Below are 18,585 nucleotides of genomic sequence, written 5' to 3' on the forward strand. Positions count from 1 at the left end.
TTTTTGATCTAACCCAAAAATTAATTTTTAATCATAGCATAGACTGTGAAAACTTACATGTTATGCATGGATACTGAAGAGTTGATTGTATTCATCCATTGGTGTATATTTTTATTATTAATAAGTGACATTAGATGTTTTCTATTTGTATGTATATTTCAATCAGCAACAGCATTGGACACAATGATCATCAACGTCCAGCAGTAACTATTCCATGTCGCCTGTCAGATGTGTAAAGATGATCCATGTTTTATTCACAGCTAGAAGCAAAGGAGGCGATCGAGATCAAAAGATGTTTTCAAACATTTATTTATTTTAACTTTGATTCCTCCTACAGTTGAATTATCTTGGGGGTTCCAAATGAATACATTGCTTATAAAGATTATTTGTCTACATTTACTTAATTGGCTAAAACCGCATAGCAACATTGCTCCCTACTGGCAGACTACATCTGCCTGTGAAACCTAAAACTATATATATTTTTTTTATTTTATCAGGTAAGGTCCACTGAAACGAAACTTGCGACCTGAGTTCGTCTCCCGGCAATGGCAAACGTCATTGGCAAGTGGATTCTGTACTGTTCCCAGACCAATACCCTTCATTCACCTGAGCATGTGTACTGCAGTGTAGTCAAACAACCCCTATCGACTCACGCGGCGTGTGGAGCCCTTTATCGAGCAGTGACTAGCCAAAGCGCGGAAAATAATGGTGTATGTAGGACAATTCAAAAAGGGCAAATACGTCTAATTAAAAACAAATACAGGTAAGACCCACTTACCTATATAGCTCTTTTTCAGAAGCCGCCTGGTCACAAACGATATCTCATGGCTTATCATGTGGACATTTCTAGCAGTCAAATACTCTAAAAGCACGTTTCTAAATGTGGATGGGAAAACCGGAAGACACGGAGAAAAATCCACGTGACCACGGGGAGAACGTGCAAACTCTAAATATACAGGTGTCGGGATGGAACCCATGACCCCCTGTATACCCGGCGAGGTAGTTAACATCTCGCCACCGTGGTGCCCGAAAGCATCTTGTGAGAGCTTCGAACGATAGCGAGAGTGCTAGTCGCAAATGTTATTATTATTAATAATATACATGTTTATGAACGACAATGTTGGGGGTTACCATTCTAATAAAAAACACTTTACTACATATGATATTTTCAAATCATGAGGCATACCGTGTAAATATTTGAATAAATGATACTACAGTACATAGCTGCGAAAAAAATCGAATATAGTAGGACATTCCTCGACTTACGAATACAATTGGTTCCTGAGACCAGTTCGTAAGTCGGACGGTTTGTAAGTCGGAACGCAGTAATAAAATGTATATTTAAATTCCTACAAAGACAAAGATTCCCCGTATATCCTTAACAGACTGGTGGGTCAAGTGCTATTAGCGAGTACCTATGAAGACCGGCACGGCACACGAGGGGGTGGGTGGCCAGCACCACGCCCGGCCGCCTTTATCTCCCCAGTGGCGATGTTTACACACCACAACCAGGTACTCATTTGAGGCCGAGTCGACCTAGGGGAGGCCCAGGACCGGTTCGGATAATCGTCACTGGGTGTTGGCCGTGAGGGGAATCGAACCCGGGTCACCAGGTTGGTAGTGCAGTGCGCTAACCGCTACACTACTGCCTACAAACACACTTCCATCACGAAGATCGCTCAGCTGAACAGATTAGTGCCGCGATTCAATTTGCAAGTGAGAGTTCGCGTTTTAAGTCCATGTTTAAATATAAATATTTTTCATGGCAGCTGGTTTATAAGTGCGGGCGTTCGTAAGTTGCGTGTTCATAAGTGGATGAAAATTTTAATTTTGACATCGCGCTATGGGGCCGTCCATAAATGACGTCACGCACCTAGGGGGGGTGGTCAGACATTTGTGACGATGTGTGACGAGGGGGGGGTTGAGAAATGTGACGTCATATAAAAATGCGCAACTTTAAATGAATATAGACAACACGTTCTACTTAATTAAATAGATTTTTTGATAAATATTTTCCCCTACAACATCAGAGTGCAGCGCCACATTAAATACGCACTACAATGACAATAGTTTAAAGCGATTTGAAGCATGTTTTACTTTTTGGGGGGGGGGGCAGAGCTTTATGACGTCATATTTGAGGGGGGGTCTGACTTTTTGTGACGCCGTGTGACTAGGGTGGTTTGGGGGGGGTCAAAAATCGTCCAAAATCGCGTGATGTCATTTATGGACGGCCCCTTTGTGCATTTCCCTACCTCGAACCTCCCATTTTTTAAGCTCCCCCAGAAATCCACATCTGACAGCGTCGCACTCCTCAGTGTCCCCTCGATGAATAAGTTTCCCCACATCTCGCATTCGAGGTGGCCGGTCGCCTGGCATGGCGATGTCATGGGCAGGACCCTCGTGACAATGAGGCTTGAGATTCGAAAGCTGGCGAGAGCAAAGATCCCCGGATATTTCGGTGACATGGGTGTGGAAGGCTCCCAGCGGGGTCAACCGATCACAAGGGTGACATTTAAAACTTCATTTGGAGCTTTCGTGACTGCAGTCAACACCCTACCTGACCAGGTAGGGGCATTGCATTATATTACTAAGTTTACCAGTAAGTTATTTCTCATTAATTCGTACCTGATGACGATTGCTTGTGTTGCAATCGAAACGTCGCAATTGTATTCTTCAATTTAATTTCTTTCTACGTGACTTTACCGAAAGAATAAAAAAGTACGGTGATAATTTAGTTGAGTTGCCGCGATAGAATATCTCACAACGCTTTATCCGATTTCATGACGTGATGATCGTCATCACAATCTGAATTTCGCATGACATTGTCAAAAAATTGTATTGCTGTGGTTTTCCCACCTGATGATGATTGCTTGTGTTGCAATCGAAACGTCGTGATTTATTTTATACCTACGTGACTTTACCGAAAGAACCCGAGAGTATTGTTAAGTTTTTTTCCACGCGTTTATTTTCATTGTTTTTGTGCTTCGATGTACTGCATTGTAAATAAAGATGTCTGAAGAGCATTTCAACTGCAGTTGACTCAGCATAAGCCAGCCATAGCTTTTCATAATACTGTATTTGCAATCTATCTTGCTCATGACGAACATGGTGCCCGTAATACTGAAAATAATTCAAAATATAACTGACTGTGGAAATGATCAGGTCATACCATTGCTATGCCATCAATTACTCCGCAAAGCATTTCACAAAGCGTCGATTTAATGGATAACAGCCGTGCAGCTTAAACAACCGGATTTGTAACTTTCGCGGACATAAATTCCGTTCAGCAAATACTACGAGCGACGACGATCGCGGGATCCGTGTCTTTAAACAATGCCGAACCCGTGGATCTGACCACCCCACCCCCGCGCGTGGTTTCAAAAGCCCCGCCCCGGTCCGCGGTCTTCAGCGACCGCCGCTCAAGCGTCGCGCTCGGGCCGCGGAGCTTCGCCTCGCCCCGGCCCCGTCGCGACGTCCTCGGCGGGCGCGCGCGCCGTCCACTCGAGCAGCGAGCCGTCGTAGAGGGCTCCGTCGGGAGCGCCGCACAAGTGCGCGGCCAGCAGCAGCATGCACGCCGTGACCCCCGAGATGCACGTGGCCACGAAGGGACGCCCCAGGGGCACCCCGCGCCGCTCGAACTCTGCCCGCAGCGCGTCCACGCCGAGCATCTGCGGCAGAAAGCGGCAAAGCGTGTGAGGACCCCCACCCCCCCCACCCACCTCCACCTCCTCCTCTTCCCACCGGCGTGCCGGAGGCGAGCTTGCAGCGTGTCCTTCACGGCGCGGCCGGTTTTTTTTCTTTCCCACCGGCGATTCGCCGTGCCGCGGCCAAACCGTGACGCCCTCGCCTCGCGCGCGTGCACTCGTGCGCGGAATAACGGGGAAGTGCAGTGCAACGTCGTGTTTTTGTTGCAAAGCCCTCTGATGTCCACCGCCGCCAACATGAAATCTGTTAATTGCTATCTGCACAGTAACCTCATTAATAATGAACATAACTTTTTTTTCGATTTAAAGCTTTCGTGACTGCAATGATTCATCTTCTTTGGTTCTTTCGGTAAAGTCACGTAGAATGAGAATAAAATAATAAATTGATAAAATAAAATAACACAGTAAAATTCTCACGACGTTTCGGCCACAACACAAGCGGCCTTCATCAGGTGAAGGGACGAGACTGTCACCTGATGAAGGCCGCTTGTGTTGTGGCCAAAACGTCGTGAGAATATTATTGTGTTATTTTATTTTATCAATTTATTATTTTATTCTCATTCTACGTGACTTTACCGAAAGAACCAAAGAAGAAGAATCAACATAACCTTCATTTTCATAATCGCAAATCGAAGATTTATAACTGTGCTCATTTGGAAAAAAAGATATCGACTAATGACAGTGGAACTAATTTTATCTATGCCCCTATTATCTGCTCATGCTATCAGTTCCCCCAAACCTATCCGCATTAACCATATTCTATTCTTGCGTATCGCAATTAATTCAGGAACTAATTGTCAATGTCGAAGTCTGCTCGCCGCAAGAGAGTTTCAGGAGAGGTTCGTGCAGTTTTTCTGTTCCTTCTCCATTGAAGGAGCGAAGACTGAGAGTCGATGTCTCTCTGGTCCAGAGCGTGGGTTTCATGGCCACATTCGCAACTACTGTGCCTTGTCGTTGATTTTCCATTGATAGAGGAGATGTGAGACTCAGCCTGTTGATGTTCTGATGCGGTTGATGGTGACACCACCGGTGTCTTCAATTAATGTCAAAGACAGGAGGTGCGATGTTTGGGTCTCGAATGAAATGTTTATTCTGGACGTCCACGTTGTTCCGCTCTGTTCAGCAGCGTTCTTCCGGATCTGGGTGAGATTCTACGATGGTGACAGAAGAGAGGGGATCGGGACGGAGAGGAACATTGTTCGAGGTCTTGGTTGATGATGGGTCGGTGGTTGTCGTTGGAAAAAAAAACCGTGCCAACTCCCTTGCAGTTTGCGTGATGTCTCTGTGGATATTTTGGTGGCAAAATGTTCGCCAGAACAGGGAGACAGGGGATTGGTGTCGGTTTCAGATTTATGTTTAACGAGTAGGCTTTCGTGACAAATATTATTCATAATAAAGGTTTTTGGGTTAGATCGCGTAAGTATAAATGTGTCGTAATCCTCCACCACACGACGCAGTTATGATGCGAATTGCGTTATTTTGTGTACCAGCTCCCTGACCAGGCTGGGACACAATCCTCTGCCACTGAGTGGATCAGTGGGAGGGAGGCAGTTCGCAGCACATCAGCTCAGTCGCCCCAGATCCTTCCTGTCATATTCTGTAGCAGGGCGATTCTTCACTTAAAGCTTTCGTGACTACAGGAATTCATATTCGTGGGTCTTTCGGTAAAGTCAAGTAGATAGGTTAAAAGAAAATAACAAAATTAACAAACAAAAAACTACGACGTTTCGATCGCAACACAAGCAATCGTGATGACGATGACGATTGCTTGTGTTGCTATTTTGTTATTTTCTTTGAACCTATCTACGTGACTTTACCAAAAGACCCAAGAATAGGGCTATTCTTGATTTGGTCTTTTCACACGTGTGTGTTGTGTGGGGCTTGAAGGTGAGGCTGCTATCCGTGACAACTTCTAGGCATCTTGGAGTGGGGTCATAGCGCGCTGGGCTACCACAGAAGGACACATCGAGGGTGGCATCCGCGGCATGAATGTCCAGGTGGAAAGCTCTTGTGTTGGGTTCGGAGGGATTTGATTGGAGTCTCCAGTGATGGACATCAATCAAGTGAGATCAGCTGTTCGAGCACTGGAAATGTTCACCGCAGTTTGTGCCGTGTGCAGCAAGGGCCGCTGTCATCTGCATACATGAACTTGTGAGGGGTGATGTACATGGGTGGTCATGATAAACGTTAAATAGCGGCAATGCTGGTACAGACAGAACTTATAGGGAGACCATTGTTTCACGTTGTCTTGTAGCTTTGTTCACCAGCGAGGTGCATTCTGCAGAACGGGAATTACGGGTGTTATCCATAGGCTTTGTTTTTTTCCTCACTCGTCATTGCTGCACTATCATCTTCATCCATCGTCATTGTCCTCGTAAATGCGTAACCTTCTTCACTGCCATTCATTTCCACAATCATCAACGTCGTCATCATCACAATCATCATACAATTCCATTCATGTCTAAGTCATCACCTGTTAGCAATTCAACGTGCAGCATTTAATTGGGCATCCACGAGTGGCTATGGACAAGGATAAATGGCTGTACACGAAATTGATATCAGTCAAAATGTTCCATGAAATGTTTTTGACATTACATTGGAAAGCTCATCCTGTTATCTGTGCTGTTCCAGGGATCAAAGTTAGCATTTCCAGTGTGCAAAATCACTCAAAGAGGTGTAAGAAATCTGATCACTGTTACAACGCTGTGGGTGATCACGATATAATTTTCTCCGATACCAAGGTCTTCTGCAAACCCACGGGTTTTTATAAAAGATTTATCCACGAGGCAATTCAGATCTACAAACACAGACACAATTTCAACCGAGAAGATGGTTTCAAATTAAGCAATCATTGGAAAGATGTTCTAAATCATACCAAACATTCAACTAATTTTCAATGGTACAGTATATTTATTCAAGTAGTGGTATCCCAAACTTTCACAGTAGTACATCATTGTATGCTAATTCCTTTGTCAAGGCGTTTTTTTTGTTTCCTCCCACACAGCTTGAAGGACGCGACCTGGGCTTGGCTGTCTTCACTCCAACGCTGTCCTCTGGACAGTACGGTCCCTTCACCTGATGAAGGACACTTGTGTCGTGGCCGAAACGTCGTGATTTTTTGTTGTTGTTTTAATTTTTACCTACGGGACTTTACCGAATAGAACCAAAGAGTATGAGTACACACGAGTGATTGTTGGGAAATCAATGTCAGTGCTTACTGGTTAACTGTAACAAAGTCTCACTTACCAGCCCAGCGTGTGGGTCCATGACGCTGCTGTAAGGCATGGACACCGATCCAGGTATGTGGCTGGAAGAGAAGTCTACAAGACAAGCAGAGTCAAGTTTAATGTGGTGTACTTTGACTTCCAGCGACAAAGGGTTGTCATATTGTTCGACCGGGGGTTTGATACCTGGTCACGGATGTTAGCTCTGGCAAGGGAATCAAATTCCCCCACGACCTTCACGCCAGACGATTGATAGGGGACTGAAACATATTAAAATTATTTTGAGACGAGCTTTTTTGCCCGTCAAATGACGGGTGTATATTGCAGTAAATCTGAAATATTCAATAGAGAAATTGTTCAGCTCATGATTATTAATGAGGGGGTTGCCCCATGTGGAGTGACGTCACCCGTTAATGGTTATTGTGGAGGGGTGCGGCATGTGGAGTGACGTCACCCGCTCATCATAATTAATGGTGGGAGGGGTGCAGCATGTGGAGTGACGTCACCCGCTCATGATTATTGAGCGGAGGGGTGCAGCATGTGGAATGACGTCACCCGCTCATGATTATTAATGAGGGGAGGGGTGCGGCATGTGGAGTGCGCGACCTTCTTGTGCGTTCGTGTAAATTTACACGCGTGCATGAATATTAATGAAGGGGGGGGGCTCTTTTGCAGTGACGTCACGCACGGATGTAGCACTGTGCCACTTAGATTTATTTTTTTACCGTCACTTTCTGTAAAGAAACGTCATATTTGAAGCGACTTTGCGTAATAAATTATTCAATTCAGCTCGACTTTCCTCTGCGTTTGTGTAAAAATCCACCCACTCATGAATATTAATGATGGGGGGGTGGGCCTCATGTGAATGACGTCACGCGGAGGGGTGGGCCTCATGTGGAGTGACGTCACGCGGAGGGGTGGGCCTCATGTGGCGTTACGTCACGCGCAGGACACACACACACATTCTTGGCTTATCACTATTATGAAATAGTAATGGAAAGGTGGCACGATTTTTGAATTCACATCCTAATGGCTTCTCTCTGTTGTCCATGAAATCAGTTGACAGGGCCTTTCATCAGCCAATCGCCATGTGACAACAGCTACTTATATGACTGCGAAAAGAGGACTGATTTTTTTCCTCAATGTTTGGACCCCCCCTCCCACACTCGCCCCCACGTGCATGCAGCCATATCACCTCCTTCCCGTCATCAACCGCAATCCGAATAGCCAGCAACCCCCATATCACAACCCCCCCCCCCATCATCATCATCGTCATCATCCTCATGCCTACGCGACACAATCCTCAACAAAGACTCTTGTTAGGGATTAGTGGCTGCGTAGTAACCGTGTAGTCCTGATGTAACTCAACATTTTTGGGCTCCTGTACCCCCCTTGTTGAATTTTGCTTCAACCGAGTAGCCTCCTAGCCCTGACCCAACATGGCTCTGGGAATTTTTTAAAATGAATAATGAACATACATTTGGTTTTTTTTTACCAATTGCCCATTTTGTGAGGTACCTTACTAGTGCAGTAGAGCGACTTACAAGACACAACGTGTCGAGGGCTTCATATTTATTCTCACACTTCAGGTAAAAATCGCTGGGCGACAAATATATACATACACAGCTACGCATAGCTGACCCATCCGCACAGCCCCATCGTCTAACTCTATAGCGACGACCTCTGACCTCCGAGCAGGTTCCTGGAGCTTCTCGACTGACCCCGACTTTCACCTTGAACCCGGTTACGCCCCTCTTCTAGTCGATTATTATACTCGTCATTACCCCTGCTGGTCAACAGATGGCACCCTGTCATTACATTAGCAAGTAGCTATGAAAAAAACAAGAATAGGTTTTACCCCTTTCTGGCAATAAAACAGGAGGTGTTAAGATGTTCAAACACCAGATAGAAACCTTTTTTTGCAAAAAAACGTTTGCATGTTCACCACAAGTACGAGTGGTTAATGCAGACTTGATTCCTTGAAAAATATTTTTTTTTTTGTGTTTGAACATCTAAACAACTCCTGGCAAATTCCTGCAGTCACGAAAGCTTTAAGTCAAGATAAAAAACCTATCCTTATTTTTTCATACTTTGATACTGGCAAAAGGTTCTATTTTACAGCGAGTAACTGCAAACGAATAAAAAAATGTCAACGGACGCTCTTCGTGCGTGACGTGATCTGTTCGCGCTCGCTGATTACTCTTGGAAACCACATTGTGTACCATCAATGAGTTTAGAAAGGTCTTTTATATCGCTCTAGGTTACCACATTAATTTATTTTATTTTATCGAAGTTATTTTAAATTGGCAGATTCATACCTGATTATTCACCAATGACTCTCACGTATGATATAATTTCCCACATTTATGAATCACCTCACGTAGCCCCAGGGGTCTGCGCACCCCCTGTTGAGAACCACCAGTGCAGTCAATCACTCCAGACGCGTGATTCGATTCAGGAATGGATTATTTTTGTCCTATTTGTGCCGCATCATTGTTATTGTCTCCGGTGTGTTCTGTCTTATTTGCACAGTTTTGTTCACTGGATAATAATCATAATAATAACAATATATTACAATGGATAATCAATTTCATGCATGCAGAAGGATAATGCCTTCACAACCAATGTTTTGAAGAAAAAAAGGCGGTGAACCAACTTTACTGAAACTCCGCACTCCAAGGTCGTGTAGTTGATGCTATATGGAAAACATATTTACGTGCAGGAACATATATGGGACGGAGTCGTATTGTCTGCATATTTCTTGTGTTATTTGTATTCTCCAGGACGAACGCGAATTATTTGTTTGTGTTAAGAAACGTGTGTCGCTGCAAGTAGTCCAAGTCACAGCAGATTGGGATTATTAGAAATCGGCGTGAATACCAAAAGATTCAACATCCAGACCAGGGAAACTTATTGGAGACCTTGTCAGCAGTGGGAGAAACGCCCCGATCCACAGGCCCAGCTTCCTTGTTCCTCCCTGCAATCCATTGGGCTCGGCTTCCATGGAATCGGGGCGTAAGAGGGTATGGGGCCGTCCATAAATGACGTCACGCGATTTTGGACGATTTTTGACCCCCCCTCCTTCGTCATACGACGTCACAAAAAGTCAGACCCCCCCTCAAATATGACATCACAAAGCTCTGCCCCCCCCCCCCAATAAAATACAACTATTGTCATTGTAGTGTGTATTTAATGTGGCGCTGCACTCTGATGTTGTAGGAGAAAACATTTATTAAAAAGTCTATTTAATTAAGTAGAACGTGTTGTCTAAAATTAAAAGTTGCGCATTTTGATGTGACGTCACATTTCTCAACCCCCCCCCGCTCGTCACACATCGTCACAAATGTCTGACCCCCCCCCCCCCAGGTGCGTGACATCATTTATGGACGGCCCCTATGACTATATGATGCAATATGATATTTGCTAAAATAAAGAAAATTTTTGCTGTTTTCAGCCGTCAGCAGATAAGGTCAACATGTAGCATTTCATCAATGAAATATCGATCCTTACAATCGCGATACATTCATAAAAAAACGTGCGATTCGATCTCAATATTTGCGACATGCATGTGAATATCCTGTAAAGGTTACATGTGGGCGAATGGCACCAGGCAGAGCAAACTATAAGCAACGCGAGCGAGACAGCTTATTCACATTTTGCCAATTAAATTAGGGGGGTGGGGGCTGAGTAGGGTTTGCATAACTGTTTATCCCAGCCGACTGCGTCCCACTGCCTGGCTCAGTGTGTGATGAAATTGCTTCACTTTCATATTCCTGATGACAGTGAAGCCCTTCTTATCACCCACTCCAGAGCTTCATTCCAGTTCTGAACTATGAAAAAATATATACATTCCCCTTCCTCCCCTGAATGTTCCCGATGGAACATTGCGTCCGATTCGCGAAAATGTGCTGGTTATAAATTGGGTTTATTATTATTATTATCGTAGAGTCCAGGGCGTACGCGGTCAGGCCCAGGCTCCGGCTACATGCTATCAGTAGGATCGTTGTGGGGCCCACCATCACTGATAAGGAGAGTGTTAACTGTGTGTGGGGTGGGGGGGGGGGAAATGTGCTGGTTATAAATTGGGTTTATTATTATTATCGTAGAGTCCAGGGCGTACGCGGTCGGGCTCAAGCTCCAGCTACTTACTATCAGTAGGGTCGTTGTGGACGCCACCATCACTGATAAGGAGAGTGTTAACTGTGGGGGGGGGAATGTTACATTTGGGGCACAACGTGTGGCGAGATGTTAACTACATCGCCTGGTATATTGGTGGTCGTGGGCTCGATCCCGACCCTTACGCCGGTATATTTGGAGTTTGCGTGTCTCTCTCTCTCTCTCCGCTTGATTCGCGTGGATTTTTATCCGGGTCTTCGGGACTGCTATAAATTTCCACACGATAATTCACTTCGTTGAGCAATCATTTGTGATCCAGGTCGCTTCTGAAAAATAGCTATGCAGCTCAGTGGGCTTTGCCTGGTAAAATAAAAAACAAATTGTTTTGTTCAGTTCTACATTCGGTGGTGCAGGCCACTCCGCAGCCACCCGCGCCCCCTATAGCATTAAATTTGTCCACGATCAGTAAAACAAATGGCAGCCAAATCGGTTAGATGAAAAAGGAAAATAACTAAATGTGTGGCTGCGTTATTACAATGACAATTAACGTCCCATTACCGATCCACTTCTGGAAGACTTCCCCCCCCCCCCCCCCGCACGGTCTTGTAGGTCATGCAGGGTTGTTCGCTTGCCCATACGCTGGCACGTGCGGGCTTTGTGAAGGAGGGGTTGAGGGTCACCGTGACCCGTTCGGATATTAACTCGCCACGGATGATATATGAACCTCATTGCGGAACATCGGGTCCCGAATAAACGGAAGTCAAAAGCGTAATTAAATTATTTATTTTTGGCCACTCCGTCCCACCGCGCACATAAACGCCTGGCGCGGATCGTTCTGTTGTCATGTCGTACAAAATACAGCAGTGAGGACGAATGCGCAGAAGAGCTGAACAAGCGAATGCACTCCATGCTCGGGTCATGAGTCTCATCCAAAGCTGCTCAAACTGTTTAACTGCCTACACGACTTCAGTCCTTTATTTGTCATAACGGTATGCATAACAATACAGTGAAACTGCTCTCTCTCATCTTCATTATTATTTGTGACCTACCAATGTCTGCAGCCAGGATCAATCGATGACAATCCTATTCCCTGCAGATATTTAACAGATGAGATGCGTTGCACCGTTAATTCCTCCTGTTTGATAAGACTTCTCTTGTCCGTATGCATCTGTGCAGATAGTTTTTTTGCGGTTAAGCCATAGTCCCTACATACCGCTCGTATCAATGCGGATAAGAGGAGCGGCGACCCACTACTCTGTAGAGTAACATTGGTATAAACGCTTGTTACAATATGAACAGCGCATTGATAACGTGTACTATGTTATGTACTGTTTACAAAGTGTGTTCACAAATCCACACTGGGAAACACGATGATTGACAGAGGGATGTAAATTATTTTTTCGAAAGTGTCTTTAAGTAGAGGTACTGCAGGTAAGTAGTTTTCAGTTGTAAACGCATATCTAGATTTGAAATTAAAGGCATAGTTAACAAGACAACACTTACCACCATCCTTCAAACCCAGTGGTGAAAAAGAGCAAAGTTTATGTTAACATTATAATATAATGTTTATGCGAGAGCCGGGGGCATAAGGTTCATATGTGTGCAAGAAAACTAACTCTGAACAGCTGGTTTCCAAATTGAGCCAGCCAACTCTTGCATCCCTGCACCATGCGTTATTGCAATGAGACAAACCTAAAATGTGTTTCTGTCTGTTGATATCACCGGCGTGTTAAATAAAGACAGCACCTACTTGTTATCCTTGTCCTGCCCTGGCAGGGAGGGCTCTGGCGATGAGTGACAGATTATGCAGTGGCCACTGCTCACACAGCCGGACTGAATCAATGGCACACACAGAATCCCATCGTTATTCACGAACTTGCTATCCGCGATTTTGGCTGTCCGCGAATTGCATTTGGAACTCTGCACGACTGCATCGAGAGAGAGAAGGCGATGAGAGAGAAAGCGATGAGAGAGAAAGCGATGAGAGAGAAGGCGATGAGAGAGAAGGCGATGAGAGAGAAAGCGATGAGAGAGAAGGCGATGAGAGAGAAGGCGATGAGAGAGAAAGCGATGAGAGAGAAAGCGATGAGAGAGAAGGCGATGAGAGAGAATGTGATGAGAGAGAATGTGATGAGAGAGAAAGCGATGAGAGAGAAGGCGATGAGAGAGAAAGCGATGAGAGAGAAAGCGATGAGAGAGAATGTGATGAGAGAGAATGTGATGAGAGAGAAAGCGATGAGAGAGAAGGCGATGAGAGAGAATGTGATGAGAGAGAATGTGATGAGAGAGAAGGCGATGAGAGAGAATGTGATGAGAGAGAAGGCGATGAGAGAGAAGGCGATGAGAGAGAAAGCGATGAGAGAGAAAACGATGAGAGAGAAAGCGATGAGAGAGAAGGCGATGAGATAGAATGTGATGAGAGAGAAAGTGATGAGATAGAAGGCGATGAGAGAGAAGGCGATGAGAGAGAAAGTGATGAGGGAGAATGTGATGAGAGAGAAGGCGATGAGAGAGAATGTGATGAGAGAGAAGGCGATGAGAGAGAATGTGATGGGAGTGAAGGCGATGATAAAGAATGTGATGAGAGAGAATGTGATGAGATAGAATGTGATGAGAGAGAATGTGATGAGAGAGAAAGTGATGAGAGAGAAGGCGATGAGAGAGAAGGCGATGAGAGAGAATGTGATGAGAGAGAATGTGATGAGAGAGAATGTGATGAGAGAGAATGTGATGAGAGAGAATGTGATGAGAGAGAAAGTGATGAGAGAGAAGGCGATGAGAGAGAATGTGATGAGAGAGAATGTGATGAGAGAGAATGTGATGAGAGAGAATGTGATGAGAGAGAAAGCGATGAGAGAGAAGGCGATGAGAGAGAATGTGATGAGAGAGAATGTGATGAGAGAGAAGGCGATGAGAGAGAATGTGATGAGAGAGAAGGCGATGAGAGAGAAGGCGATGAGAGAGAAAGCGATGAGAGAGAAAACGATGAGAGAGAAAGCGATGAGAGAGAAGGCGATGAGATAGAATGTGATGAGAGAGAAAGTGATGAGATAGAAGGCGATGAGAGAGAAGGCGATGAGAGAGAAAGTGATGAGGGAGAATGTGATGAGAGAGAAGGCGATGAGAGAGAATGTGATGAGAGAGAAGGCGATGAGAGAGAATGTGATGGGAGTGAAGGCGATGATAAAGAATGTGATGAGAGAGAATGTGATGAGATAGAATGTGATGAGAGAGAATGTGATGAGAGAGAAAGTGATGAGAGAGAAGGCGATGAGAGAGAAGGCGATGAGAGAGAATGTGATGAGAGAGAATGTGATGAGAGAGAATGTGATGAGAGAGAATGTGATGAGAGAGAATGTGATGAGAGAGAAAATGATGAGAGAGAAGGCGATGAGAGAGAATGTGATGAGAGAGAATGTGATGAGAGAGAAGGCGATGAGAGAGAATGTGATGAGAGAGAAGGCGATGGGAGTGAAGGCGATGAGAGAGAAGGCGATGAGAGAGAAGGCGATGAGATAGAATGTGATGAGATAGAATGTGATGAGAGAGAATGTGATGAGAGAGAAGGCGATGAGAGAGAAGGCGATGAGAGAGAAGGCGATGAGAGAGAATGTGATGAGAGAGAAAGTGATGAGAGAGAAGGCGATGAGAGAGAAGGCGATGAGAGAGAAGGCGATGAGAGAGAAGGCGATGGGAGTGAAGGCGATGGGAGTGAAGGCGATGAGATAGAATGTGATGAGAGAGAAAGTGATGAGAGAGAAGGCGATGAGATAGAATGTGATGAGAGAGAATGTGATGAGAGAGAATGTGATGAGAGAGAAGGCGATGGGAGAGAATGTGATGAGAGAGAAGGCGATGGGAGAGAAAGCGATGAGAGAGAAGGCGATGAGAGAGAAAGCGATGAGAGAGAAAGCGATGAGAGAGAAAGTGATGAGAGAGAATGTGATGAGAGAGAAAGTGATGAGAGAGAATGTGATGAGAGAGAATGTGATGAGAGAGAAGGCGATGAGAGAGAAGGCGATGAGAGAGAATGTGATGAGAGATAATGTGATGGGAGTGAGGCGATGAGAGAGAATGTGATGAGATAGAAGGCGATGAGAGAGAAGGCGATGCGACAAAGTGATGATGCGTATCAACATCATCATCATTTAAAGTAAGTAAATTTATAAACGATTATTTAATACTCTTTGGTTCATTCGGTAAAGTCACGTATTTAAAAATAAAATAAAGTAAAACAAATCGCGACGTTTCGTTTGCAACACAAGCAATCTTCGTCAGGTGGGACAACCACAGCAAGATAAAATTGCTGAAGTGGGCGAGAGAGCTGCCGTGGCAAGAGGTGATACAGGTAGTGTATAAGGTTCATACGTGGCCAGAAAACGAACTCTTAACAGCTGCTTTCCAAGAAGAGCGAGCCAACTATTGCATCCCCGCATCCCTGATCGAGTCTCTCACCTTTCTGAAGAGATGCCGCGACAACGAGGTAATACCGACCACATTTACACCACCAATAAAACCTCTTGCCACTGCAGCTCTCTCGCACACTTCAGCAATTGTCTCCTGCTGTCCCACCTGATGAAGACTGCTTGTGTTGAAATCGAAACGTCGTGATCCATTATTTTATTTTCTACCTACGTGACTTTACCGAAAGAACCAAAGAGTATGGATTCCTGCAGTCACGAAAGCTTCAAATCAAGATTATTGAATACTTTAATATTTATATTTATTTTCTTTACGTTTATTATTCCCAATTTTTTTCTGTTGTAAAAATGTACATGTATTTAATAGTTACATTTTATTTACGGTAATTCGTAAAAAAATATGGCAATGTCATTATCCGCGAAATGTTCAATTCACGAGCATCTCCGGAATGTATCCCTCGCAAATATCGAGGGAATATTTCGAAGGGTTACATTTGACTATCAGAGTACATAAGATTTTAAACAACCGTAGCAAATTTTGTATAATGAAGCGTGGTTAATGCACGTGGTTCAGAAAACCAGACGAAGACGCCTTTGATATTTAATTCCTGAACCCAGTGGACTAAAGTATTATGGTTACACATTTATCCCTGATGATCTGCGGGTTCATATTCGAATCGAACAATTTTACCTGGATAATCCTTTCACATGGAACAGATTCAAGAGTCAGCGAGGAGATGAACCCAGCAATAAATACCCGCCAGATACAAAGACACAGATCCCCCGTGTAGCCTTAACAGACTGTTGGGGCAAGTGCTGTTGGTGAGCACCCTATGAAGGCCGGCACGGCCACACGAGGGTGTGGGTGGCCAGCATCACGCCCGTCCGCCTTTGTCTCCCGAGTGGCGATATTTACACACAGCACCGGTTACTCATTTGAGGCCGAGTCGACCTAGGGGAGGCCCAGGATCGGTTCAGATGATCGTCACCGGTGTTGGCCATGAACGGGAATCGAACTCGGGTGGCCGGGTTCGTAGCACAACGCGCTCAACCACTGCGCCACCGCTCCCCGCATATACACTCACCCAGAGAGAGACACACACAGGTGCCACTTCTCTCAGCTGTCCCTCAACATATCTCACCTGGCAGTAGCTGCGGCTCGCTGCTCGTGACCCTGCCCTCGGGTCTCGAGTCCACCAGCACGAACTCCTTGCTGCTCACGTTGTCTCGGATCTCCTCGAAGCTCTTCAGCTGCCCCGGCGGCGGCTCGGTGGCGTGGAAGAGCCACGCGCCGTCACCATCTCCTCCTCCATCTCCTCCATCTGTGAGTCGCACTCCCGATGCCGCCGGAGCATTCGGGAGCCCCGCCTCGAGCGGGAAGCCGGCGGCCCTCCACGCCTCGAGGCCGCCGTCCAGCAGGGACACGGCGCTGTGGCCGAACGCCCTGAACATCCACCAGGCGCGGGCCGCCGTGGGGTCGGAGCTGCCTCTGTCGTACACGACGACGTGCGAGCGGGCCGACACGCCGAGCCCGCGGGCGAAGAGGGTGAAGGCTGCGGCGGTCGGCATCGCGTGGAGGCCGAAGGTGCCCTGCCGGTCACTGCTCTCATCCAGGTCGAAGAAGGCAGCACCTGGGACGCGAGCGTGGACGAACTCCTGGCGGGCATCTCTGCCCGTGCCCGGCACGTGCCACGACGCGTCGAGCACAACGAGCGCCGGGCCAAGTGGCGACGGTGGTGGCGGTGATGAAGGCGGCGGTGATGAGGAGGAGGAGGAGGGGGAGGGAGAGATGTTCTCGAACAGCCATCGTGCCGACACGAGAGCCGGAGGCTGAGATGCTGACATGTCGCTGGCTGGATGTGGTCTGCGAGAGCGCAGTGTGGGGTGTGGGTGGTGGTGGAGGAGGTGGTGGAGGAGTTTGTTCTCGCTGCTGCTGCTGTGGCTGTGACTGTGACTTAGTAGTTACTCATCCAGCCGTAGGACCTTTTCCAGTGGCAAGCCAACAACAAATGAACTCGGTTTTTGGACGCTTGTTTGGAACGCACTCCGCCAAAAAAGCTCCACGTCGGATTTGGTGGGTTGCGCAATACATCTGTACGTTATTAGGGAGATGTTGGTGGAGAGACACTCTTGGCTCGCGTAGATAGCTTCAAAGGAAATAACAAAAACTAAAAAAAAACCACGACGTTTCGAACGCTTGCACAAGCTTTCGTCGGAATTTTCTCTTGACGAAGACCGCTCGTGCTGCTAATCGAAAAGTCGTCGTGTTTTTTTTTTCCCTGTTATTTTAGTTTGTTTGTTTGTTATTTTCTTAGAACCTATCGACGCGACTTTACCGAATAGACCCAAGAATATGATGAATTCCCTCAGCAAGTCAAGATTGGGGAGAGTTACGTGAAGGGCCATTATGAGACCAATTCAGACCTTATTGGTGACCCCGTGCCCATCATAAATCTCAACGTTCGTCCCCCTTACAGAGTCCCCATCGCAAGGGGAAGAAACACACGCAAATAGACACGGATGTATCATTATTGTTTGGCTGCACGCCGTATGGACGTGACGACCACATTTCCCTGTTGCCTCGTGGTGTGTTTGTTGACGTTCCCCGCGGAGGCGCTGATGATTATTGCGTTAACAGGTCGCCTGCGAATCCAACTGCTCGCAATCGGGTTGCATCGATTTCCACACGCAAGGGATCCAGTTGCACGGAAACAAGTTGCGCAACAGTGATCGCAAGCATCCGCTAGAATCGATTACCACCACTGTCTGACTACCGTGATCGGTCATTGAGAATTGATTCTAAAGAAACGGTTACCGCTTTGTACCGGTTTTCGGTTCGCAATCTGAACCCTCGGATCAGGCGATCGCCGTGGACAGCCCCAACGCCTTCACCCCGCTCCCTCCATTCCTCCCGCCCCCCGCCCACCCTCTCTACCCTCTACCCCGCCCCCCTCTCCCTCTCCCCCGCCCCCCTTCTCTCCCCGCCCCCCCCTCTCCCCCGCCCCCCCTCTCCCCCGCCCCCCCTCTCCCCGCCCCTCCTCTCCCCCGCCCCCCCCGCCCCCCCTCTCCCCCGCCCCCCCTCTCCCCCGCCCCCCTCTCCCCGCCCCTCCTCTTCCCCGC

At 46.6% G+C, this 18,585-nt stretch overlaps 1 protein-coding gene across 2 annotated transcripts; it reads right to left on the reverse strand.

Annotated features, from left to right (window-relative positions):
* Positions 1–291: 291 nt before the first annotated feature.
* MPST (mercaptopyruvate sulfurtransferase) lies at positions 292–18,381 on the reverse strand. 2 transcript variants are annotated; one of them, XM_032967400.2, is made up of 3 exons: positions 16,608–18,380; positions 6,951–7,024; positions 292–3,668 (listed from the first exon to the last, which is right to left on the reverse strand). In XM_032967400.2, exons 1-3 carry the CDS (start codon positions 17,308–17,310, stop codon positions 3,420–3,422), a joined length of 1,026 nt encoding a protein of 341 aa, XP_032823291.2. In that variant the 5' UTR covers positions 17,311–18,380; the 3' UTR covers positions 292–3,419. The 2 variants fall into 2 exon arrangements, with proteins under 2 accessions (XP_032823291.2, XP_075928406.1); XM_076072291.1 differs by lacking the exon at positions 292–3,668 and adding an exon at positions 4,186–4,855 and having other exon boundaries at positions 16,608–18,381.
* Positions 18,382–18,585: the final 204 nt, after the last annotated feature.

The sequence above is a fragment of the Petromyzon marinus genome, chromosome 37 (assembly GCF_048934315.1).
Source record: "Petromyzon marinus isolate PM22_M1 ecotype Great Lakes invasive population chromosome 37, UKy_Petmar_22M1.pri1.0, whole genome shotgun sequence".
In the NCBI taxonomy this organism is placed as follows: Eukaryota; Metazoa; Chordata; class Hyperoartia; order Petromyzontiformes; family Petromyzontidae; genus Petromyzon; species Petromyzon marinus.